Source organism: Oreochromis niloticus, linkage group LG16 (assembly GCF_001858045.2).
Source record: "Oreochromis niloticus isolate F11D_XX linkage group LG16, O_niloticus_UMD_NMBU, whole genome shotgun sequence".
Classification (NCBI taxonomy): domain Eukaryota; kingdom Metazoa; phylum Chordata; class Actinopteri; order Cichliformes; family Cichlidae; genus Oreochromis; species Oreochromis niloticus.
This window is the reverse complement of record NC_031987.2, coordinates 14,022,834-14,046,679: the sequence shown is the minus strand read 5'-3', so window position 1 is coordinate 14,046,679 and position 23,846 is coordinate 14,022,834. Positions and strand designations below refer to the sequence as shown.

Below are 23,846 nucleotides of genomic sequence, written 5' to 3'. Positions count from 1 at the left end.
ATTGTGATGAACACATTGGCAATCCCCTCTGGAAAAAATCTAAATTTTCCTCTACCTGAACACCAGACTGAGCTATGAAGTTTTTGTCATCTGCCTCGAGTGCCAGCCGCAGGCATGTCGTTCTGCCCCACAAGTGTGACATGCGAACCAGCAGTTTCTTAGCGCGCGACTCGTCACTGCTGTGGCACTCGGTGAAGACACCTGGGACACACATATACACAGCCTGAGGATAAATTCAAGCCCCGTAACAATCACGGTCAATTCAGCCATGTTATGATATGTGTTCTACCAATGGCATGTTTCTCATAGTGACTGGCGAGTTCTCGCATTTCTTCTGCATCATCTGCATCGCTTCCTTCTCGTGCCATTTTCTTCAGGATCTTACTGGCAGCCAGAGCAGCAGACATACAATCCCTACACTGTTAGTACACAGATACAGAAAGATGTGAGGTCATAAACACGCCACGCAAGCAGCTGTGGTTGAAGTTTCCAGAAGTGCTTTCATCACCTGCTCCCAGGCAATTTCAGCCAGTTCCTTGTTATTCTGGACGACAGCCCAAAGGAAAAGGTCTGTGCCCGGGTCCCTCTGTGTTTCAGGACTGTCCTCCCGGAGCTGAGCTTGGGAACTTGTCTGACTTTTAGACGGCTAAAAAAAAAAGTGAAGGAGTCTGTTATTATTATATGATTAATGTTCACAATGCCAGGATTTCTGATAAAATGATACCCTAAAAACAGCATATTCAGTCTAAATACTTCATATATTTACTGAATATTTTACTCCTACTAATATCTATTTCCATAACATAAGCGTTCTCAAATTATAAAAAATAAAATTGGGTAAGATACAACACATGATTAATTGGCAAAAAGACAGAGTCAGTGTTTCAAACAAAAAAAAACTGGATGAACTAACTCACTGACAGTGACGTTTCATCCATGGACATGTTGAACTGGTCTGTGGAGGGAGGATAGAGGGGCTGGGTGAACTTGCCCAGCAAGTGGCGCACCTCATCAGAGACATAAGTTAAGGAGATCTTTTCGCCTTGCTCCCTGCTAGCTCGAGTTCTGATGCCGAAAGCTTGCCTCCCGCTGCATCGAGCACTGTGGATCCGCTTAGCCAGCTTGCGCAGAAAGAAGCAGCTGGGCAGCTGTTTGTAGAGCTCACACAGAGTTTCCTCCTTCTGCAGGAAATCCCTCAGACTCACACCATTTTCCAGCAACAGACTCACAAACTGAGGCTTGTTGCCAGCCAGGGCTGAGAACATGGCCCAGTGGAGGTCACTGGACTAGAAGCAGGAAAAAGAACAACATCATCAGAATCTTTGTTGTTTTTTGTCTAGTATCATTGTTTTAGAAACAAAGGATGGTGTGATGGCAAAGTTCAACATGGAGACAATAAAATGAATAGAAAAGCTTTTATAATACGATGCATGCTGCTGCTGAATCAGCTGACTTTATGGTGTTACTCTGGTGGCAAGAAGGTTTCCTGTGTTTATAATATGGGCTGGGTTTACCTTTGGAACTAGTTTTGAACACAGCAAACCCTCCCTATAGTTAAATCTATATGTATGTCAATTATTTACAGTTTTTCACCTCTCCAGTGAATATGGCCTGTGTGGCCTGTCTGGCCCCTGATAGGCTCACATAATTACCTATTTCAGTTTTCCCATTCATTAAATTTATCTTACTAATACAAACCAGGATTTCAGTGCTTTTCAATCACAAAGCCTGTACTGTAAAGGACATTATTGTTCTCTTTCATTTCAATTCCCTTCCCCCTAACATCAGAAATCAGACTAACCAGTCACACAAGAGGTAGGTATCAACTAAATAAGGCAACCCAGAATTTCCCAATCTAGCTATGAGTTTGTTTGCACGAAAGGGATGCATGTAACCACTCAGAAACATGGACAGCTTTACTAGCAACAGAGTGATATACTTTACAAAGAAGGTTAAATATTAGAGAAAAGACTGGAATTCAGTTTCAATTTCAAGTCCAAGAAAAGTGTGTCAACTGAAAGTGATAGAGAAGAAATATAAAAACATTTTTTGGCAAATGTTTGAGGGGATAGGTTAATTGGATAATCCAAATTGTCACTAGGTGTGAATGTGTGAGTGAATGTGAGCGTGAATAGTTGTCTGTCCCTGTGTGTTGGCCCTGCGACAGACTGGCGACCTGTCCAGGGTGTACCCCGCCTCTCGCCCTATGACAGCTGGGATAGGCTCCAGCGCCCCCCGCGACCCTGGAAAGGATAAGCGGAAGCGAATGGATGGATGGATGGATGGATGTTTGAAATATGTTTTTACATAATTCAAACAGAATTACATTTTATAGGCTTAAAGGCTTAGGTGCCTTGCCTTACAGAAGACTAAAATTCAGCATTACTTGCAGCCAGCAGGACAGAAGGAAGGGATAAAGTTATTTGGAGGAATTGGTGTTTCTTATTGATGTTCAGCAAGAAATGGGAAAAAAACCCACTATCTGGGTAACTGATCAGAGAGTGATGTTGGTTTTATATTTAAAAGACAAACCCACCTTCCACTGGCTCTCCTCAGTGAAGATCTCAGTCTCAGCTATATCCACCCGGTTCCAGTTTATAGCCAGCTCCAGCTGCCTCTTCCAGCATTCGACTCCCAGGAATTCACTGGATCTCGAGGCTGAAAGGAGAATTTACAGTGATTCGAGTTATTTGTAAATTGTCTCTTGTCTCTCTAAAGAGCTCATCCACTACTCGGTGCATTTTAGATACTATTGAATGTAAAAAGTTGTTTTTACATTTATCCAGTGACTAATCTAATTGATTTTTTAATAAATTCTTAAACCATTTAATCAGAGAATGATGTTTTTCCCCCAGCAAATCGTTTAAAATATTTATATTACAGCAAAAAGACAAGCATAGTACAGGAGAATTTCCAATTGTACTACCAGGACTGTAGTCATGTGACTATAGTGGAAGACACTGGATGACCTACATTAGCTGAGATAGCAGAAAGGCGCCCGGATAATGTGGTTAAATTACCCAGATGGACCTCAGTGATGGAAAGTCTGGACAAAGCAGACAAACTGGAATGATGACTCATCACGATCAAAAGATTAAGTGACTGTCCAGTGTGGTGGAATCACTTACGGTTACAGTGCACTTTAGCTCAGATTTCTTTGCTAAGCTTGGTTTAAATGGGTTTCTTAGGTATTTCTCCAGAATATCATGAGGCGTTATTAGTCTAAAGGAAGCATGGCACATTTTTAAAGAGATCAAGTGTTTTAAATGTCTCTCTGTAAAGATGCAATCAAAATATCTTCAACTGTGGGACATTCGATAGCACATTTATTTTTCTGACTGGAAATATTATACTTGCTAAGAGCCTGTTTGGCACTAAGCCAGTCCTTCTTCATACTTAATAGCGTGTGTTATGCTTGTAGGCTGTCTGGTTAGGATCCGGGGATTTGCTTCAAATCCATATTCTTACCTTTGAGTAGTGCTTGAAGAATGGCTACATCCAAATCCCCATGATAGTCCCCGCTCACTCTGAACACTGTGAGCAGGTGTGGCATCCTGATGATGTCCTGAATCTACAAATTCAATAAAGAAAAACGTTGAAATACTGGAACCACTGTTTCTTTGGCTCTGGCTCAGACATCTCTGGTGAGCACACTGCAAACTTCGTGCAAATATTTTCATCTTTGATATTTTGTAAATTAGCTGCAGGAAACAGTTCGATATCCAACAATATCCAATCATAAAACTGTGCTGTTCAACATATGTTACTGAAGATGCATGGTTATGAAGAAGAAGGTGTCATCCTGACAAAGAAAAATGTGAACAGCAAATGTAATAGACCTAAATCTGACATAAGACAAGCAGACATGAAACACATGAAGGGAGAGGAGACTTAGACACAGGGGGGTGAGGACCTTAGAGGAATCGAATAGATCTAAGAACTATGTTAGTGGGTAGGATTTATTAGGGAGCAAGTGAACATTTTGTCCTCAAAGTTGATGTTAGAAACAGGAAAAATGGGCAAGCATAAAGATTTAAGCGAGTGCGAAAACACCAAAATTGTGATGGCTAGACAACTGAGTCAGGGCATCCCCTAAACTTTAGCCCTTATAGTGCATTTCTGAGCTGCAGTGGTATCAAAAGCGATACAAGCAAGGAACAGCAAGTAACAGGGCTGTCAAGAATCGCTGATGCACGTGGGGAGTGAGGGCTGGCTTGTGTGGTCTGTTAAAAAAAAAAGATGAGCTACTGTAGCTCAAATTGGCAAAAATGTAAATGCTGGTTCAAAAATGTAAATGCTGGAAAGGTGCCAGAATACACAGTACATTGCAGTTCATCCTGTATGGGGCTGCATAGCCACAGACCACTCAGGGTGTCCATGCTGACCCGTGTCCACAGCCGAAACATGAACCATGTTTTCTTCTACATCATGTGGATGGCCAAGTGTGTGTACGTTGCTTACAGGAGGAGTACCTGGCACCAGGATGCAATATGGGAAGAAGGCAAGCCAGCAGAGGCAGCGTGATGCTTTGTGCAATGTTCTGCTGGGAAACCTTGGGTCCTGCGATCCACGTGAATATTACCTTGAAATGTACTACCTACCCAAGAACTGTTGCAGAGCATGAACAACCTTTAATGGTAATGGTATTCCCTGATGGGTGTGGCTTCTTTCAGCAGGATGATTCTCCCTACCACAAAGCAAAAATGCTCCAGGAATGGTTTGAGGAGCACAACAACAAGTTTGAGGTGTTGAATTAGCCTCCAATGAGCTCAATTTCCCCAATCGAGCATCTATAGGATTTGCTGAACAAACAACTTATATACATGGATGCCCCACCTCACAATTAACAGGACTTATAGGCTCTGTTGCTAACATATTTGCGCAGCTACAACAGGACACCTCCTAGTCTAGTGGTGTCCATGTCAAGGTCGATGGGTCGGGGTTGTTTTAGCAGCAAAAGGAGGATCAACACAAAATTTAACAGATGGTCATAATGTTATACCTGATTGGTGTATATACATCGTGGCAATATCTAACAGAGAAAACATCAGCTGAGATGATAATGTCAACTACTAGATCAGTCACAAAATATGACTCATGACCATCCAAGTAAGGCATGTATGAAAACACTGCTTTTACACTGTTAATTTGGGGCAGCTATTGCATAAACATAAGTCTGGGTGGTTGTCTAATATATTTATTAAACTTGTATTGTGTTTCTATTCAGCTGTTCAATGTGTGCCCCATCACTGACAAGATCTCGGTCAGTCTGGCATTCTGGGCAAAAATGCGTCTATAGTAAGTTTAGTAGTTTTGTGGTTTTCAGTGTATTTACATACCTTCTTGGTCCATTCTATGATTTTGCCATCTGAGAACTGTTCATACTCTTGACCAAAAAACTTCTTCATCAACTGCTGGATGAGGGCAATAGTGACTTGGATAAGTGGCAGTCCTGACACGTGTGCAATAACATCTGCTATTCTCCCAGAGCCCTCCAAGATCACGCATGGTGTTCCATGCAGCATAGCATTGTAGATGGTCTGAGAGGAGACACACAGGGCAGTTATACAACACACACACACACACACACACACTGGAAGAGAGAGGCCAAAAAACTGCTGACTCACATTCAGCGTGCCTGGTCCGCCATCCAAAACCACACACACCACAGGAATAGTCCCACCAGTCCCTAAAGATTAAATGTTTAATCAAGAGCGTGAAAGATATATTATTATATTTCAATAAATATCTGTGATGTCTTATTGATTTTTTAGATACTACATCTGTTATTTTTAACCTTTATTTCCAAGACACTTTCTGGAGATCCACATCTCTAGGCAGCTACGCAATTTAATCTCTACACCATAATGTCCGTGGGTTCCATCATCCACCAGCAGGAAGTGGGTATGGTTGCTGTCAAGAGTAGATAACTGGCCCTGATTCCCAGTGTCCATCAAATAATGGGCAGGGAAGCATCCCTAAAGGAAAAAGAGGAGGTAGAATGAGAAGAATTTACAGTAACTGAATGCTAAGAAGATGATGAGATCTCACCATAAGTCCTACCTCTGGATGCACCAGTGCTTTCCTGTTATGAATTATCCCCCATGTTGCCACTCCAATAGTTACAATCTTGCTCTGCATGGAGCTACTCATGGCGTAGTCCCTCACAGCCTGCCCTACGTGCTTCATCACACCTGTGTGGGTACCACCAGTGATGATCCATGCACCTGCGTACAAAGCAGCATATCCACCAGTAGAATAAAACATCTCTAAATTAATAAAGTCAATATTAAGAGCCTTACAGTCCTGACTTTAAAGATAGGACTCCTATGTGAATGTTTTTCTGGAAACAACCTAAAAAGCATGCAAAAAAAAGGAGCAATCATTTCCTGAAAGTTTCACAAGTCCGCAAGGTTACCAGGAAACCAGAAGAGATATTCAGGATGTTAGAATTACAAGTTTTTACTGTTTTTACAGTTAGTACAAACGCAAACTACATACAGCTGAAGTCTATCTGACTACCAAAATGAATAGAACAGAAGCATGGAAGGTGGCACTTATCCATAAAAACACTACTTTCTGGGCAATGAATGATCTCTCACACACAAATCTATCGCTCACTTGCTCTTATTCTGGCTGACCTGTTGTCTGGGCCACTTTGATCAGCCCTCTGTGGAACATGTTCTTGAGATGAGACTTCAGATAGAAATTCTTGGCTCCTCCGGTCACTGAGATCAGTAGATTGGGAGGGGACAGTTTCCATTGTTCAGTCAATAACTGGTACAGGATCTCAGGGCTGGTGTCTGTGGACACTCGGGCGTACTGACAGTGGACATGTACACACAGATTTAAAGGATGGCATAAGGACTTGCAGATGTGCATTTACACAGTAACATTATATAATGTAGAGTAAGGACTGGCTCACCTTGCCTGTCTTTTGTCCCAAACCACCAAAGCTGATGTCTCCAAAAGCATCAGTGGGCGCTTCGCGGACATGTCTGTGTATGTTCCACGACTCGCCTGTGAAGTCTTCTGGCTTGATGGCTTCGTCTGTATGATCAGTTTTTGCGTAGCCACACTTACACACATCCCCTCTACAAAAGCAGAAGAGAAACAGAAGCTGATGTTTAGGATTTAAAAAAGTATAAATACATGAATACTTTAATTGTATTTATATTCAGTTGTTAGCTAAATTTTGGGCACTCATGGGTAATTTACATATTGATTAAAAAAAGATGAATACAAAAATATTGTTTCTTTAGACGACTTGGAAGCTCTTTAATATCTTTTATCTTCTTCCCCTGCTTTGCAGATATCCAGTAGTTTCAATTAAAAAGCTCATTTATTTAGAAATGCCCATTTTTTACTGTTCAAAGTTTGTTTTGCATCCTGTATTTTATTTAGCTGAAAACTGCATTATCACGTAACTGTCCCCACAGCACCACTCTATTACAGCAACAACAAGAAGGTCAGTGCTAAGTCAGTCATCATCAATTCAGCATAGTGCAGAGCAGCCCAGCTTACCTTCCATCTTTTTCAAAAAAGCAACATTCCTTCTTGCAAATGTTTTCCTTGATCCAGGAGGCGAGAGCAAGGCGCTGGAACGAAAGGGACAGAGAAAGGTGTTTAGAGTGTATGGCTGTGTTAACCGCCAGACTATGAACTAGCCGTGACTCCAAGTCAGCTTCCGACATCCTGGCGCAACATGGGGGGATTGTGTTGATGAGATCGAGCTTAGGATGAGGTCTGCCAGAGTGGCAGGAGAGAGGAGGCTCTGCAGCGACCGCTGTGGGTGCTCGGCATTGCAACGGTGATGTCAGAGCTGTGTTGCTGCTGAGCAGGCTGCACGAACCTAATACTTACTGTAGAGGAAAGGCAGCAGTCGGGCATCGGTTGTGGATCAACACATAAATGCGTTAATGAGTGAGTTAATTACACTCAGATTTCTTAATGAAGGCATAAAAGAACTAGCACAATTTTAAAATAATTCTTATCATCATAGCCAAACTATTATACTTGTGAACAAAACATGAAAGACAGTTTAGGTTTAACATAACATGAAATAGTAGAAAACAAAGCACATTTATTCAGTTATTCAGTTACTGTACTCTACTTTGCTCACACATTTTAATTAAGTATCTTGATTTCATGATGTCTGGCTTCTCCTCCACTCTATACAGCACTTTTCATCACAGGAACTATTTGCCAGCTACACTTTGTACATTAATATTGTATATATGAAACTCATCATAGGTTAATGTAATATAAGTCATTACATGAATACTTTTGGTTTTGATATATATTATATATATTACCCCATTTATAGTGAAGTTTAGAAAACAGGACTTTTAATATGGATATGATATAGTTAGAATGCCAGTTCTCTTAATCCTAACACTGTGTCAAAAATAAAAGCTTGTGACAGATAAACACCCACCTTACAAGAAGCAGAAACCCATGGTTGATTTATTCCATGTGTTTTTTGCTGCACCTGCTGAGTCACTAGGTGCGGGTGAACCTTGCTCTCAGATTTAGGTAGCATATCTGAAAGTGCAATTTAAAAAAAAGCTTGCTGTGTAAAAGATTTCTAGAAGAGCTAGTGTCCAAAAACAACAACAAGAAAGATTTACAGCTAGTTACACACAGATAACACAACATGTTTAAGCCCACACTGACCAGATGTTTCAGACATCATCAACGAAGCCTTCAAGACGCCTCGTATGAGAGAGTGAGAGGCTGCGTTACTTTATTACATCACACTGTTAAACTGGCTCCTCCCTCAGTAAACAATATAAACCACCAAGTGATTTGACTAGAAAATATAATCTGCTATTTATCCAGGCTTCATATTACTCACAGTTAAATAGCCTGAGATAGACCCTCACTGGCCACTTCATGAGGTACACCTTGCAGGTACTGGGTTGGACCCCCTTTTGTCTTTCAAGATTTCTGGTCCATGTTAAGTTGATAGCATCACACAGCTGCTGTAGATCTTTTGGCTGCACATGAATGATGTGAATTTCCCATTTAAGGTGCTCCATTGGATTGAGATCTTGTGACTGTGGATGCTTTTTGATTAAGGTGAACTCAGTGTCATATTCAAGAAACCAGTTTGAGATGATTTGAGCTTGTGACATAATGCATTATCCTGCTGGAAGCAGCCATCAGAATATGGGTACACCGCAATCAAAGGGATGGACATGGTCAGCTGTAGTATTTAAGCAGTGGTCAGTTGGTAATGAGGCGCCCAAAGTGTAACAAGATCTCCCACCGCCATCAATCAATCTGAAGCATAGCTGCAAAGCGTCCATGCAATGTTGTTAACGCCAAATTCTGACTCCAACATCCAAATGTTGCAGCAGACTCATGAGATGAGACATTTTTCCAAGCTTCTATTGTCCAATTTTGGTGAGCATGTAAGAATTGTAGCCTCAATTTCCATTTCATCGCTGACAGGAGGGGCACCCAGTGTGGTCTTCTGCTGCTGTAGTCCATCTGAGCTGTGCACTCAGAGAAGCTCCTGTACTTACTTTGGTTGTAACGAGTAGTTATTTGAATTTTTTGTGTTACTGTTTCCTGCCCATCAGCTTGAAGCAGTCTGGCTATTCTCCTCTATTCTGCAATATCAACAAGGCATTTTCACCCAGAGAACTGCTGCTCACTGGATTTTGTCTCTTTTTCAAACCATTGGAAAAAAAAATCTAGCACCAACAACCGTTCGGTCACTTAAACCACCTTTCTTTCCCCAATGTTCAGTTTGAACCTCAGCAGGCTGTTCTGACTATGTCTACATGTTGAAGTACTTTGGGTTGCTACCGTGTGACTGTCTGATTTATTACTTGCATTAACAAGCAGATGAACAGGTGTACCCAGTGAACCGGACGATGAGTGTATCTTCAAAAATGTGAGTTCAACACGCTAAAAACACCTTATGAGATTAGATTCACCAATTATGTAACATACCTATACACATTTTAGTATCATATATAAGAAAGATTTACAGAATCATTTGCACACACACACACACGCACACACACAGTTACCTCCTAGATCCTCCTTTCATTTAAAAATACAAGAAGAAGAACATGAAATCACTTCTTGGGACTTCTTTGAATGTCGCACATTCCCAGGTTTGTGAAAGTGGTGTGTTTTATGTGGTATGGCACTAGTTGCCAGGTGACACAGATGGGATCAAGTTACTGAACTGAGCACTGGTTCACTATCAGGAGATAAATATACTGCGGTTATTGTGGCAAGTAATCAAATTTAAGTTTCTGTTACACATTTTGACACAAAGTTTGGAATCAGTGCTGATCCACTATAAATGTAATGATTGTCCAGTGTCTGTTCTATGATTGGCCTCCAGTAAGGTCATGTTTTTGGTAGAGTTTGCATGCATGCAATTCGGTAATCTGTAAACATGATAGCACAAAGAGTTTTGAATGAATTCTTCTAAAACCTTTTAGGGGTGTAGAGTGGGATCATATAAACAGTCCATTAAAATTTGACCTACATGCCCTAAGGTCTCAAAGGTCAACTTAATGATTTATTGGTCAACAACTGACAAAAAACTAACTAAATGTGGTATTTATTGTCAACATACAGAAAGCACAGTATAAAGATTTAATTAATTTAATTAATGTGACTTCTGACCTCTCCTTCAAGCTCAAAGAGAATAATGTTATATAGAGGTACTTAAAATACATTTCTTACTACCATTGTTTGTATCAACAACAGACAGGCATATTGGGAATGATATAGATGATATAGAATGATTTTTAATGATTTTTTAAATTTATTTCAAATTGCATTTAGCAAATGAGATTAGAGGTTTTGTCTTGATCTTAATCTTTAACAAAAAAATTCCACCAGTGATGGAGGAAGAGCTCTGATCATTCAGTAAAATTACGAGCACACAGTAAAAACACCTTAATCTGTTACTTAAGGTAGAGAGTAAGTTTTACTCAAGCATGAAAATGCATTTACATTAAAAGTAAAATGACTTGGAAATTAGAGCAGGATAAAGATTAGAATAAAATGGTACATTAGGCTTTAGGCTTGAATCTCTTAAATGCACCAGACCGATTACACCGGGCTGCTGTAAGTCAGGGTAAAATCTGAAGATATGACCTCAGTACTGGAGTTTATGTTGCACAGCATGGCCTTTGTCTTTGTAACCAGGATTGAGAGCAGCTCTACCCGCAGGTGTAGGGACAAGACAAAAGTGGACACTCTGAAGTGAAGGGCTCATGATTTCAGCTGTCGCTTGAGAAAGAAATAAGGCAGGTCTGAGTACTGTAAGTACAACTCGAGTATGGTACTTCCATAAGTTTAAATTGTTTTGTTTGGCATCACTCGTTTCATTTTATCAGTTTTACCAGACTGTTTAAGTAGACAAAGACAGAAATCAGGAGATAAAGACACTGGTTTCATTCGAAGAATAATTCATCTTTGACAGACTGAAGTTGTAGTCAGAGGGTCTTTTACATCTAGGTGAAAGCAGAGCGGCTCGTCTTTCTCAGTCCAGTCATGACCACCCTATTATTTTCCCCAGTACAAACTAAGGCATGTAAAAATGATAAATGCCTCCTCAGTTCAATTCATTGGTTTTGTTTTAATGTCAATTCATGATTATTATGCCAGGTCACAAAGGCAGCAGCCAGGCAAAGAAACCCAGACTCACCCGTTAGAAGGTTTCTCCCTGTTAAAGGGAGTTTGTCTTTTCCACTCTCGCTAAGTGGCTGCTCATAGAGGGCCGTCTGATTGTTGATGTATTCTCTGTATTATTGTTTCTGCTTATTGTTTTTGCCGGGCAACAAGTAGGAAATATCAAAGTTAATAAGAACGGAAACAATTACTGCTGCTTAGCTGTAGTACTTTGGAAATGATAAGACTCTGGACTCCAGGGCAAATGTTTCCTTTAAAGCATGAATACCAGGAATATATTGTAATCAGACAACTTGGTCTTTAACAGCAAGAGACTATCTTGTGCTTCTTGATGTTTATTGGTTGTTGGCAACACAACCACAGACAGTATATAAAATATGGATGTAGCTTCTGAAATATGAAGCCAACATAAAAGTGCCTTAAAGTTGCATTCTTTTAATGGTTACCAGTGAAATGTGTGAATTCATTAGGAAGCAAGAATAATCTGTCCAAAGAGAGCAGAAAACCTACAGAGCTCTGTCACTCTCTGGTGGTCGACAGGGGGGATAACTACACTGTGAGGTTTATCACGCTCAGTGCTGTGCAGAGCATTAACCAAGTTTTTACCAAGATGGCAAAAAGAAGAGTTAAACCTATTAACCTACTTCAGTATGAGTCCTCTGTGGATGAAGAACAGAATGTGCTGTTTACACTTCAGTTACAAACGGCACTAAAATTAGGAGAGCTCTGTCGGTCTCTACTGGAAAACATAGGTAAGTGCCGGCTTTAACTCTGCACTAATTACCCGAGCTGTGAACACACCATTGTATTTTCATTTGAACTTTTTCAAATAATGTAACTGTAATTCAATTTTTTTTTTGTTATTTCTACAGTAAAGTTCATGCTTAGGCCACTTGTCTGTGCCACAATTTGGTTTTCTTAGAAGAATCCCACTCATAAGTGGAAAAAGGTGTTCTTTCTCCACATTTCTCACATCAAAATAAATCAGACTTTCAAAATTTACTGATATCAGTTGTGCATACATTGTTTTGCTTTGAAAAATATCCACACATTATTTATTCACTGCAATTAATTCAAAATTAATCTGAGCTTTGAACTAACCATCCTGTAAAGGTGGTTGTCTAACAACTTATCACAAAACAATATCGGTTCTAATTACATTTAACAGAATCAGGGGTGGGTGCACCGTTCTTGGAAATACTGCAATACCAAGCCGATGCGTGGAGTGGACGGAGCAAGCTCCTATTCCATCTCCCTGTTCCAAAAATCAATTTAATATATGGTCCCCGGATAGGGGACGTATCAGATATTAAACTGATAAGAACAGATACTACACTTGATCTTAGCCAAAAGGCCGAGAAGCGATGTCGTGCAAAAGTCGGAGGAAACGTCCTGGTTCCCAGCGCCGTCTCTCTAACTCATGGTTTGGAAGCTGAACTGCTGATATTTTGTACTGAACTATCACACAAACAAGAGCAACCATATTCCTCATACGTCTTATATCGCTGGGTTTGTGCTGTGGTAAATTAAACTTGCGAGCGTTTATAACACAAAAGTTATTGCGGCTTCCTGGACACGTGACACGCTTTGATCCAATAGAAGGACCAACACAAATATCACAAATAATTCCACTACATACACGCTAATTATAAATACATGCAATTTATTTTTACATTTACAAAGTCTTTAGACTTTACTCAGTGAAGCGGAATGAAACTTGGGATGAATAAGGTGTTTTTACAGATCGACTCATAATAAATAGACGTCTTGTGGAGCCCCCTAGTGGAGGGGAGGGTAAACTGCACCACACTCAGAAACTGGTCTAGCAAGACACTCAGGAGCTGGCCGGACTGAACTAAATAACACAGTCCTGACTCAAGTTCTTCGTATTTACAGTTTACAATAAATAAATGAAATGCGGTTTAAATTATAACATTGAGAAGAGTCCAGGTGACCGACGGTGACAGATATGAGAGCCAAAACAGAATTAAAGCGGGGGCAATGAACTGACATTCAGTTAGCTGGAACACCTCTTTCTCAATCAATGTGGGAATAAACAGTTCTGTCTATGAAGAAGTCAGTAACTAATACTGGAAGCTGCGCGGCCACCTCACCTTGACGTAAACTTCGTGTATGAGTACGTGTCAGTTTACCTGAAGAGTTTCTGAAGAGCAGCTAGTTAGCTAGCTAAATTGACCAGACAACTGTGGACGGGAATTTCCGGCCCGGAAAAACTTGCAGTCAAAACTGCAGTCAATAGAATCAAAATTATCTCACAAAAGCAAACTTGAAATTTCGAGTTCTTAAGTCAGTTTTCTAAGATAAGCCACCCATTTTTATTATTATTGTTTTGTATTATTATTATGATATTACAGAGGCGGAAAAAAGGTTCCACAGACAACAAAAACTTAACTCCTTGGCCTACTTTTATCTAAACATTTAAAATGATAAGGGCCATATTAACTTAGCCATGTCTCTCGCTGTTTATGTCTTCGGCCATTTGAAGGTCACATTCACATGTTTCTAACGGTCATGCGCAAAGGTTGTAAGTCGCGTTTGGATTGGTACGCAAGAAGCGCACAGTTTTTGACTTCATGACTAAAGCCCGTTAATTTTGCATTTGTGTATCATAAACAAGATAGAAAATCGATTTAAGAGACAAAATAAATAAAAAAAATCAATCAACAACATGTCATATTACAATAACTCTTAAACAGAACTTAATAAATAATTTAAAAACTACTTCCAGTCGTTCAGTCTTTTACAAGTCTTGTTGCTTGCACAACAAACAATAGCACAGTAATAAATAATAATAATAAAAAAAAGAAAATGATCCTAGATATCTAATAATAACAATATTATGATGAATTATATTCTAATATGGCTCTAATGCAAATAAACCATCTGGGGAAGTCAAATGCAGGCTAGTATGTACACATGGCTCCTCACTGAGGTTCTCTCTTTATGATTTTGCTTTTTAAAGGCAAATGTATCATATTTCATATATGAGTTTTTGAGACTGTGGATTTAAGCTGAATCAGCATTTTCTATCCCTCATGTAAACTAAGACCAAGTCTGGTAAGTCTGGAGCTCTGCAGAACTTCAGCAGCACTTTCCGCACCTTAAATGTGAAAGCGTTAGCTTTTTTCTCAAAAATGCCCTGGTTACACCATCAGAATTGTAAATAGAATTCATATTCTCAATTTCTTTTTGGGGTTGAAGCGCCTGGGAAGGGATCTCAATCCCCACTCACATCTTCCTTAAGGTGATTCCAATGGGTCACATAATAGGGTGAGGCAAGGTCTCACAATGGTGTCACCAAAAACCATGACCCACGCCTTTTTTCACACCTTGGTGCAGATGTTGAAGCACATGATCAATCGTGGGTCAGCAACCCTGTTAAGAAATAATTCACGAGGGCTTAAATACCTGGGACTCTCCACCATTTGTCTTGATGCATGCTCAGTCATCCAGGTAAGGAAATCCCAAAAAGTTCATCTGGTTGTAGTGTTTTCAATGGAAGAAAAGTTTTGCCACTCACCCAAGTGACTTCTTCAGTCTCAGAAGTCACAGACTGAAGAAGTTGCTGTAGCCCACCTGCTTCCAGGTCAAATGAGTTGTGCTTTCAGATATGCTCTTCTGCGAAGCTTGTTTGTATAAGGGGGGGTTGTTACCTTTCTATCAGCTCGAAGCCATCTGGCCATTTCCCTCTGACATAACCAGGATTTTCACCCAAAGAACTCCTGCTCACTGGATATTTTCGAATTTCATCCCTGTAAACCCTTAAGATGGCTGTGCAGGAGACTCTCAGTACAGGAACAGGTGTACCTAATAAAGCGGTTGCTGAATGTATGAAGCATGAATTTACAGGACTATGCAGTAGTTTGTGCTATGTTCTTAGATTGTATAGATTTGTTTGTTTTCCTATGTATATATTTTAATGAATATTATTTTGCTTGTCTCGATTTCATCAGTTTTGATGACTCTTTAATGAATGATGAAGTCTTTATTCATTCATCACAAAGTTGAAGTGCGTGACTGACTATTCATGTTCTGACAAATGTGAGAAAGGATGTGATTGTCTTTTGCAGAGGTGAGTCTGTGATATGAAAAATGCCTTAACTGTTTTCAGAACTGCATTAAGAGTGGTAAGAATTACTTTTCTGCTGAGACAAGTGAGCCAAATCCATTAAAAAAAACACTGTAGTCAAGATTAACATTAGTGACGTAATTTCCGTCAAATATGGCGGTCCGCCCAGTTGCCTTCTTTTAAAATGTGATCAGGCAGGACTGAAGACTCATTAAAAAAGCCCATAGACACCGGCCATAAGGTCGCTCTACATTCAGCACTACTGACCGTTAACAACGTTGCTTGTTTCACAGTAGGTATTCTAATTTTCTTTCCAATTTCCGTTTTCCCTGCCATTTTAGTGACATGCCAGCAAAGCACTCAGTGGAACCATTAGCTAACAGCAAATAAGCTAGCACAGTCGGTTCACAAAATTAGCTGACTGAATTCAGACTACGAAGTTTTTATATTGTAGACAATGTGTTATTTTGATGTAATTAAAAATATTTATTTACTTGCATTTTTTTGATACACTACTCTGTATTGTTTACAGATATTATAATAAAGGATAATCTTTTAAATTTAAATAAAGACTTCTCTTGCTCAAGACCACTTAAAAAAGTCTGGCTCATATAAATGAAATGTAAAGAAATGACAGGTGACTTGAGACTTTTGCAGTTATATAGTGAAACTAAACTGGTACTAAAACTGGAAGTAGTCATGTGATGTGTAATGATGAGTGTACTAAAGCACTCCGACACACACTCAGATCCCTTACAGCACAATATTTATTCAACAATATACATTAATTTCTCTCTACATTTCAGACTTATGTTCATTTTTTTATATTCATCTTGCTTCACCTTTGTACATTTATTTACAAGATTTAAAATAAGTCTTTCTCCATTTATATAACATCATTAGTACAGTGTAATCACATCATCCAGCAGCTTCCCTCGAAGCATTCATAATCGCTAATCTATTTAATACACCGACCGGCGTCTTTGAGCCACAGAGCAGCAAACTGGCAGAAGGGCTCAACATGCACTCAGAGTCCAGGTGTGGCTTTCTCTCTGCGAGGGCGGTCGGATGACAAATGGATGGTCCTCTTAAATCACCCACATAAGAGAGGTCGTTTGCTCTGTAGCACCACAGCAGGGTGTATAAACAGAATCTTTGAATGGCGACACTGTTGAGGTCTTGCACCTTTAAAAATCATCTTAAATGCATGTGGCCCCTCCCACCAGACGAGGATCGACGAAAGCCCGTCCACCAAAATAAAAAAATAAAAAGGAGAGGGTGGGGGAAATGTTGCATAGAATCAATTCTGATGTCAAGAACAGAAACTTTAGTGCTGCCATTTTTTTTAATGTGGCTTTCTGATAATCTCCTGAGACCTTCCAGACCCCATTTTATATATATATCTATATATATATATATTTATATATATTTTTTTTTTGGTTTTAAAAAGAAAAAAATATAATAAATAGCTGTACCCTTTGACTTTAACAAAAAAATAGCATTGTGTTGGATGTGACATCTCACAAGTACTACTTTAAAAGAGACTAAAACCCTGCATTGAGTGTATTTGCACATAAACGGATGTCATTTCGATTACTATCTTGAGAGAGGTGGATGGATTAAAGTGCATTCTACTGTATGAAAACAAAGCCCACAGTTGTCACATGCAGGACAGGAAATGAACTTTATTTAAATAAAATATATTTTTTCTTTTATTGAAATGCAAATAGACTTTTAAGGATTTATAAGCTTATCTATGGCAGCTAAAATTTCCAGCCACAGTCAAACTTTAACGTTCATTTCCCACCCTGATCACATGCAAATAACACTGTGTACGCACACACGCCCACACACACACTCTGGGACATTTGTTACTCTGTGGCAACGTGCAGCACCAAAGTGGCTGCTGGTACCCCTCAGGTCAGGGGGAGTCGTGTGAATGACAAGAACACGTTAACAGTTTAAAAAAAACAAAAACCCAAAAACAACAGCCAAAAGGTGCCACTCGACTCACAGCAAAATACAGTAAATGGGAAAACACGGCTCGCCGAGAGCCACACAGCACAATGACAGCAGACAGTGGACCAGGTGAGAGTGTGAACTGTAGCTGCTCTCCTCTCTTCTTCATCCTCCACAGTCCAGTCCAGTTCAGGAGAAAGAGGAAGAGGATGTGAGGCCAAAGAGCTGACTACTGAGGCTTTTTGGCCTGAAATGTGTAAGGCTAAAGCACACACAGGACTCACTCAGGACCAGGAGCAGCAGCTGTGAGGGTTTCAAGCACAGGAGCATGAGCGTGTGGGATTTTCACTGCACACTGAACTGACTTTTATATATATATATATATATATATGCATATGTATATATATTAATCATTCATTCTCTTTTTAAACAAGCACTTGAGCAAAACATGGAAATGCAATACAACCGCTGACTACTACAGTACACAGACGCTTCATATACTGCTTTTATATGTGAACAGCTACACTAAGTGATGATTTTTTTTTAAATGGCAAATAAAGGTGAAGCTGCATCTAAGGGCACGTTGAATCATGTGTCTAGAGATCCCTTTTTTAAAATTTTATTTTAAAATAAGAACAGCAGACAGGAGAAAAAAAAAAGGCATTTTAAAATTTAAGACATCCAAAGGAGGGGAAACCGAAAGTCCTTAAGGAGAGGATGCGTATCGGCACATCTGGCAAAGACGAGGACAAAACTCGGGTTTGGCTCACCGGGCGTTTCATGCCAATGAAACAGCCGGCGCTTCGCAGGGCACTAAACATGCAGACAAGCACGCCGTGCTCAAATCCCTCAGCCCAGACAGGGGGTTCTACAGAAGGCTAGCGAGCACTGCGCGCAGATGCAGCTGTTTCACAGCAGAACTCTAACTCCATGTATGTGATTGAAATTGCACTTCCAAAAAATAAAAAAATAAAAATCAAAGCAGGACATTTTAGGGACTTAAAATAATAACCCAAATGAGACTGATTGATATATGACAAAAAAAACAAAAACAAGAAAAGCCTGATGGTTTTTGTTTTGCAGGTAAAAGCTGCACATGGTACTCAACTGAAATGCAAGGCCAGGATATTCAGCCACACTTCTCACACGAACGCGCACAAATCTTTACAGTGTCGTCACAGCTGCAGTGTGAAACCATTTGCAATCCTCCCAATTGGTCATCAGTCTGATTTTGAACCATTCTGCATTCTGATTGGGAGACACGTGTCTGAGTGGCAGGTGAACACACAATGAGGTAGAACAAAATGTTTTATAAGCATCCAATCAGAGCACAAAAACAGGCGGTCAGCAGTGACCGGTATACACCTCCAGAGGGCAGCACTTCACCGGCTCAGACGTGACGCCAACACACAAGCTTTAACACAGACCGACACGCGCACTAACCAGTGCTCTTAGACGGAAGGATCCATTGAGAGGTTTGAACCGCAAATTTAACATACAGTCAGCAAAAGTGTGCACGGTCCCATGCAGTTATTCATCGAGATTCAGATTTTAAACCAAACTGCAAGACAAAAGTCCTCCTGTAGCTGCACAGTATTTATTTCTCTAATTTAACCATTTAAAATCTCGGGGGAGGACAAAGCCTCGCCACCCTTCCAGTTTGGTTTTACAACAATCCTATTTGTTAGATTTAACAGATTAAATGAGAATTGTTTCTGTGACAAAATAAAGGTCATGGCCTGAACCCTAAAGAATCACTTGGGCCTGACAAACTACTGTCACACACACACACAAAAAAGAAAACCCTTCTTTGGACTCCGATTTAAAACATTTAAAGATCTGTTATTCATAAAACTCTCTGTCGAATTAAAAAAAACAAAACCCAAAAAACAGCAATTAACGAGGAAGATAATCAGCAAGAACGATTGCACGTGAGCCCTGGGAATGAAGGAGAAGGAATGAAGAGAGAGCAACCGAATCCCCCACTCTTCTCCAAATGAGCGACGGTAAGTGTTATTGCTGATTCATTTTCGACTGATTCAGTCTGGAAAACAAAATCTGAAATGTCACGGATGACCTACAGCTAGCCTGAAATCCTTGCAGATCTCCTCTTGTCACAGCCTCCCTCTGAGGAGAGTTTCTATGGGGAATGCTCAGCTTGGCAGAGAGGAGGACGCAGTGACACGCTGGACTCTTACACTCAACCGTAGTTACAGCAGGAGCGGCCGGTCACGATTCACTACTTTTCACGTGGTTGTGCTGTCAGTGACTTCATCCACCCACGACGACAGCAGGTCTCAATTACAACTTTAATGGATGTTTAACGGGGTGGAAACACAGCTCTGGAGATCTCAAATGTGTTTCAATTTCTTACACACACAGACACACACACAGACAGACAGACGCACAGGTAGAAAGACGTCATAGTCGAGCTGTAGAGAGTCGCGGAGAGAAACTGCATGAATCTGTGTGTGTTATGTAGGTATTCATGTGCGTGAGTGTGCACGCCATTCCCTGCACTGGACGTTAGACCTGTGATATGATCTGCATGTTGAAGCTGGGGGAGCGTGACTGCTTGGTAAGAGGTGCTCCAGGAGACAGCAGGGCCTGAGCCTCCTCTGGCCTGAGCAGGTGTTCCTCCTGCAAACTGATGGTGGAGTGCCGGTGAGAACCCCCAGCTAGAAGCCCTTCCCTCTCAGAGCCTCCTGCCTCCTCATGTTCCTCGCCATTGCCTCCGTTCAGGTTGAAATTCGTGCAGTCAAAGGACTTGCTGGAGGAGGTGCTGCCAGTTCTCACCAGCGTGGGGCCCGCGGGGAAGCTCAGGTGCTTCTTTATAGGGCTCAGCTGGATGGCGTCCAAGTTGATGCTCGCTGGAGGCGACTGCTGCCTCTGTTGATGCCTCCTCGTGGCGGCCTGAAGATCCGCAGACAACTCCGCCTGTTTGTCTGTCTCCCGCTCTTTCTCCCGCTCCTTCTCCCGCTCTCGCTCCTTGTCCCGAGACAGTCGCGCAGTAATGGCTTTCTTGATGCTGCTCGTGCTGCTGTTCAGGCTGCCGCCCCTGGGCCCCACGCTGCCGCCGAGCTTGGTGCCGCTGGGCTGGCTGCTGTTCGACGCCCCAGAGGAGAAACCCTCGTCTGGGTCGTTGATATTGAAAGAGTCCTCCCCGCCGCTCATGCCATCAGCATCTGAACGTGACGATGAATGAACACAGACAGAAGAAAGCAAAACAAAAGCAAACAGAAATGTGAGTATAATCACAAAATGCTGAGCTGAGTATGACCTGACTGAGCAAAAGTTTTACTCTCATTTTATAAAACCTTCTAAACACTTATTAACTGCAAAGTTTCATAATCTATAATCTTGCCCACATGTCGCAGAAGTTGCTGCTCTGGCTCGTTAACACAAAGCCGTGTCTTCTAATTCTTATTTACAGTGTTGTCAAACGGCTTGTAAAAATTTAAGCAGTAATAATGACTATGATTAGATGATTAGAAATACTCCAAAATAAATTAGCAGACTTAATTAATTCCCCTTCTAAAAGTGCAACACTTTACGCTTGACAGACCGCGCTTCTTCATTATCTCAGTCATTAAGCACCAAACAGAGGTTCAGTTCAATAGACTGCATAATGACCCTGAGCTCTGATCCTCTGATGTAACACAGATTGACTGAAATCTGACCAGCTGTTTGTTTGGGCAAAGTGAGAGTTCAATACCCTGGCTCAAAGAGCTGAGTTTGTTTTATCACAATATGCAATCATCAATAATCTATAGCCTAATAGGCACGATATTCGGATAAAGACCTAAAGATTAAAACATTTTTAATCCATTTGTATCCTCACTTTGAAAGCTGAAAAGGAAAAAAGATGATAAAGTGTTAGAAAAAAGCAAGTTATTGACATACAGTATGCAGGGTAAAGGCTGTTAAAAGAAGAGAGATGATCAGCTGTCTCTCTCTGTCATGCATCGTTGGGACAAGCAGACCCGGACGACAGGGAAACCACAGACAGCACCAGAAAAAGGAATGCAGAAAACTGAGAAGAAAAAGGTCTGGACTGACATGCACATAACATGAGGAGAAGACACATGCTCTCCTGCCCCATCCCTCGTCTCTCCTGCAGCACTGGCCCAGCGGTCACGTGGTTGGCCGGCCGAGACGTGCCTGCCAATCTGTGGAAAGCGCTGATGCGAGTCCGTACACTTCGCCCGATCAATAGCTGTCCAGTTAGAGCTGACAGCCTGCGAGGCTAAATGAGCCAGTCTGCAAACCACCACAGGCCAACCCAGTCCCCCAAATGAAGAGTGGTAGTTTGGTGATCTTTACCAACAAGGCTGCAGCCAGTGGGTTTTACATGTTTTAGCCTTTTGACTACACTTTGCTAATGTCTGCTCATGCAACAGATTTAAATACTTGTTGCCGGTTCCCAGTCATTTCAATGCACTGTGAAATTTAGCCTGAAATGACTGAAATAACATATTTTGTATTTCAGTTTTTAAGTGGCGAGCATTTGAAAAACTCTTCATGGTGCGTTCAAGGTCATTCTGAGGAGCAGCATTTTAAAGTAGACCTGCAAAAATCATTGCTTCTGCAGGAAAAAAAAAAATACACATAACCCGCAATATAGCTGAGAGGGTCAGTGTTAGCTTTGCAATTCAAAACTAAAATAAAGGGAGGAAGTGCTACTTAGCATACAAACTATCCGCATTTTCCCTGTCAAGTTCAATGCTTTGTTTATGTTTAAAAGTTAAATCGTTGGTCACATTATTAATGAGGATAAACCTTGTGCTTTGCATAACAGAAATTTGGTGTTACAAGGTAAAACGGCACACTTTTCAATCTGTAGGCGAATTTCGTCCGCAGAAGTTAAGCTCACTCCACATAAGCATCAGAGTTTGTATTATGTAAAATATAAACCAAGATACAAAAGAAGTAAACTTTAACTGTATAATGATTGTCACTAATGGAAGGCATTATGGGTAATTGTGTTTTTACATACTTGCATGTTTGTTTATGATAGGAAAACAGGTCCTTTTTCAAATATACACTGCTGTAGTCAATATTCATCAGAGTCCATACATATCAATAAATACACGTAGGGAATTCTTCCTAAGAGTCTTTGATGATCTTCAGCAGCTCAATCTCATATGCTCTGGTTACAATGCAGAACATATGAGATGGGAACACTTTAGAACTAAAGAGGACAGACGTTAAAGATTTCTAATAAAGACTGACTGATATTTAAACTCATTTTCAGATTGTTTTTAAAACGACAAAGTTTCGAAATAAACTAAAGCTCCTGCATCAGTTCAGAGTTTTTAAAACTGCTCCCACCTCAGATTTAGCAATATTAAAATAGCACGTTTTATACTTTTACTTTGAAGTGACCCGAGCTGAAATGAATAATCTCCTCTAAGGAACTCAAAACAAAAAAGAAAAATGGTTGTGGTGCAAAGAATACGCTGTAAGTAGTTTAAACATGCAAAGCCACAAGCAACTTTCAATTTCAATGCAATAGAGAGGCAAACAAACAGGCTTCGACTTCCTGCAAGAGAATCTCAACGAACTGTAAGTGACACTGACTACTTTTGAAATAATCCCATGTTTCTCTTTAATATGTGGCTAACTAACAAAATCATGATAAAGGATTCTTTCACCGCAGCTGCATGAAGTTCAACGAAAGCTCACTGGAAGAAGACGAGATGGCACTCAGACATACACTGACCACAAGCCAGCAAATGAGTCTGACGTTTCAAGATTTCAAAACGTTCATGAATGGAAATGGACACACATTTAAAGGATGCAAAATGAGCCTAAAATCCCTGCTCAAATTAGTGGACTGACGGCATTCAATTTATAACTTGGCTTCTTTTTCTGATAAGCTAAAAGATCCGACGTTTCTTGTTTAAGCAGAAATCACTGAAGCTTGCTGTAGCGTGTGCATGCAGGGCTTGTTTTCACTCACTGAGCTGGGGAAAAGAAATGCAACATAACGGAACACAAACTTAGGACAGAGTAAAGCTGCTGGACTAATAAAAAAAAACAAAAAAACACCACAAACAAATCAGAGGTTCTCTTCCTGCAGGGAAGGGTGGTAGCAGCAGATGGGTGCTGCTGGCCTCAGAGACCCAAA

General features: G+C 40.6%; 2 protein-coding genes and 1 non-coding gene across 8 annotated transcripts in view; all 3 read right to left on the bottom strand.

Moving 5' to 3' along the window:
• trpm2 (transient receptor potential cation channel, subfamily M, member 2) overlaps positions 1 to 14,098 on the bottom strand; it is a 28,392-nt gene extending 14,294 nt beyond the window's left edge. Inside the window, exons 1-15 of one of the 2 annotated variants that reach the window (XM_005453057.3) lie at positions 13,821 to 14,098; positions 8,438 to 8,544; positions 7,525 to 7,598; positions 6,926 to 7,094; positions 6,642 to 6,822; positions 6,064 to 6,227; positions 5,798 to 5,978; positions 5,628 to 5,689; positions 5,340 to 5,540; positions 3,469 to 3,571; positions 2,537 to 2,658; positions 918 to 1,286; positions 509 to 646; positions 290 to 419; positions 56 to 201 (exon numbers count right to left, since the gene is read on the bottom strand). In XM_005453057.3, coding sequence (XP_005453114.1) covers positions 56 to 201; positions 290 to 419; positions 509 to 646; positions 918 to 1,286; positions 2,537 to 2,658; positions 3,469 to 3,571; positions 5,340 to 5,540; positions 5,628 to 5,689; positions 5,798 to 5,978; positions 6,064 to 6,227; positions 6,642 to 6,822; positions 6,926 to 7,094; positions 7,525 to 7,598; positions 8,438 to 8,542 — 2,145 coding nt within the window. In that variant the 5' untranslated portion in view covers positions 8,543 to 8,544; positions 13,821 to 14,098. Of the gene's footprint in view, positions 1 to 55; positions 202 to 289; positions 420 to 508; positions 647 to 917; positions 1,287 to 2,536; positions 2,659 to 3,468; positions 3,572 to 5,339; positions 5,541 to 5,627; positions 5,690 to 5,797; positions 5,979 to 6,063; positions 6,228 to 6,641; positions 6,823 to 6,925; positions 7,095 to 7,524; positions 7,599 to 8,437; positions 8,545 to 8,676; positions 8,708 to 13,820 lie in introns of those variants that run through there. The other variant, XM_005453056.3, reaches the window with a different exon arrangement.
• On the bottom strand, positions 12,843 to 13,033 carry LOC112844246 (U2 spliceosomal RNA). The gene has a single exon (XR_003216992.1). It is a non-coding gene; the product is annotated as a U2 spliceosomal RNA (small nuclear RNA).
• Positions 14,099 to 16,506: 2,408 nt separating the features above from the next.
• Positions 16,507 to 23,846, bottom strand: part of LOC100711931 (protein FAM126B) — a 45,390-nt gene continuing 38,050 nt past the window's right edge. For all 5 annotated transcript variants that reach the window (XM_025904144.1, XM_005453058.4, XM_005453061.4 and 2 more), the window contains one exon: positions 16,507 to 20,901. In XM_025904144.1, coding sequence (XP_025759929.1) covers positions 20,243 to 20,901 — 659 coding nt within the window. In that variant the 3' untranslated portion in view covers positions 16,507 to 20,242. The remainder of the gene's footprint in view (positions 20,902 to 23,846) is intronic.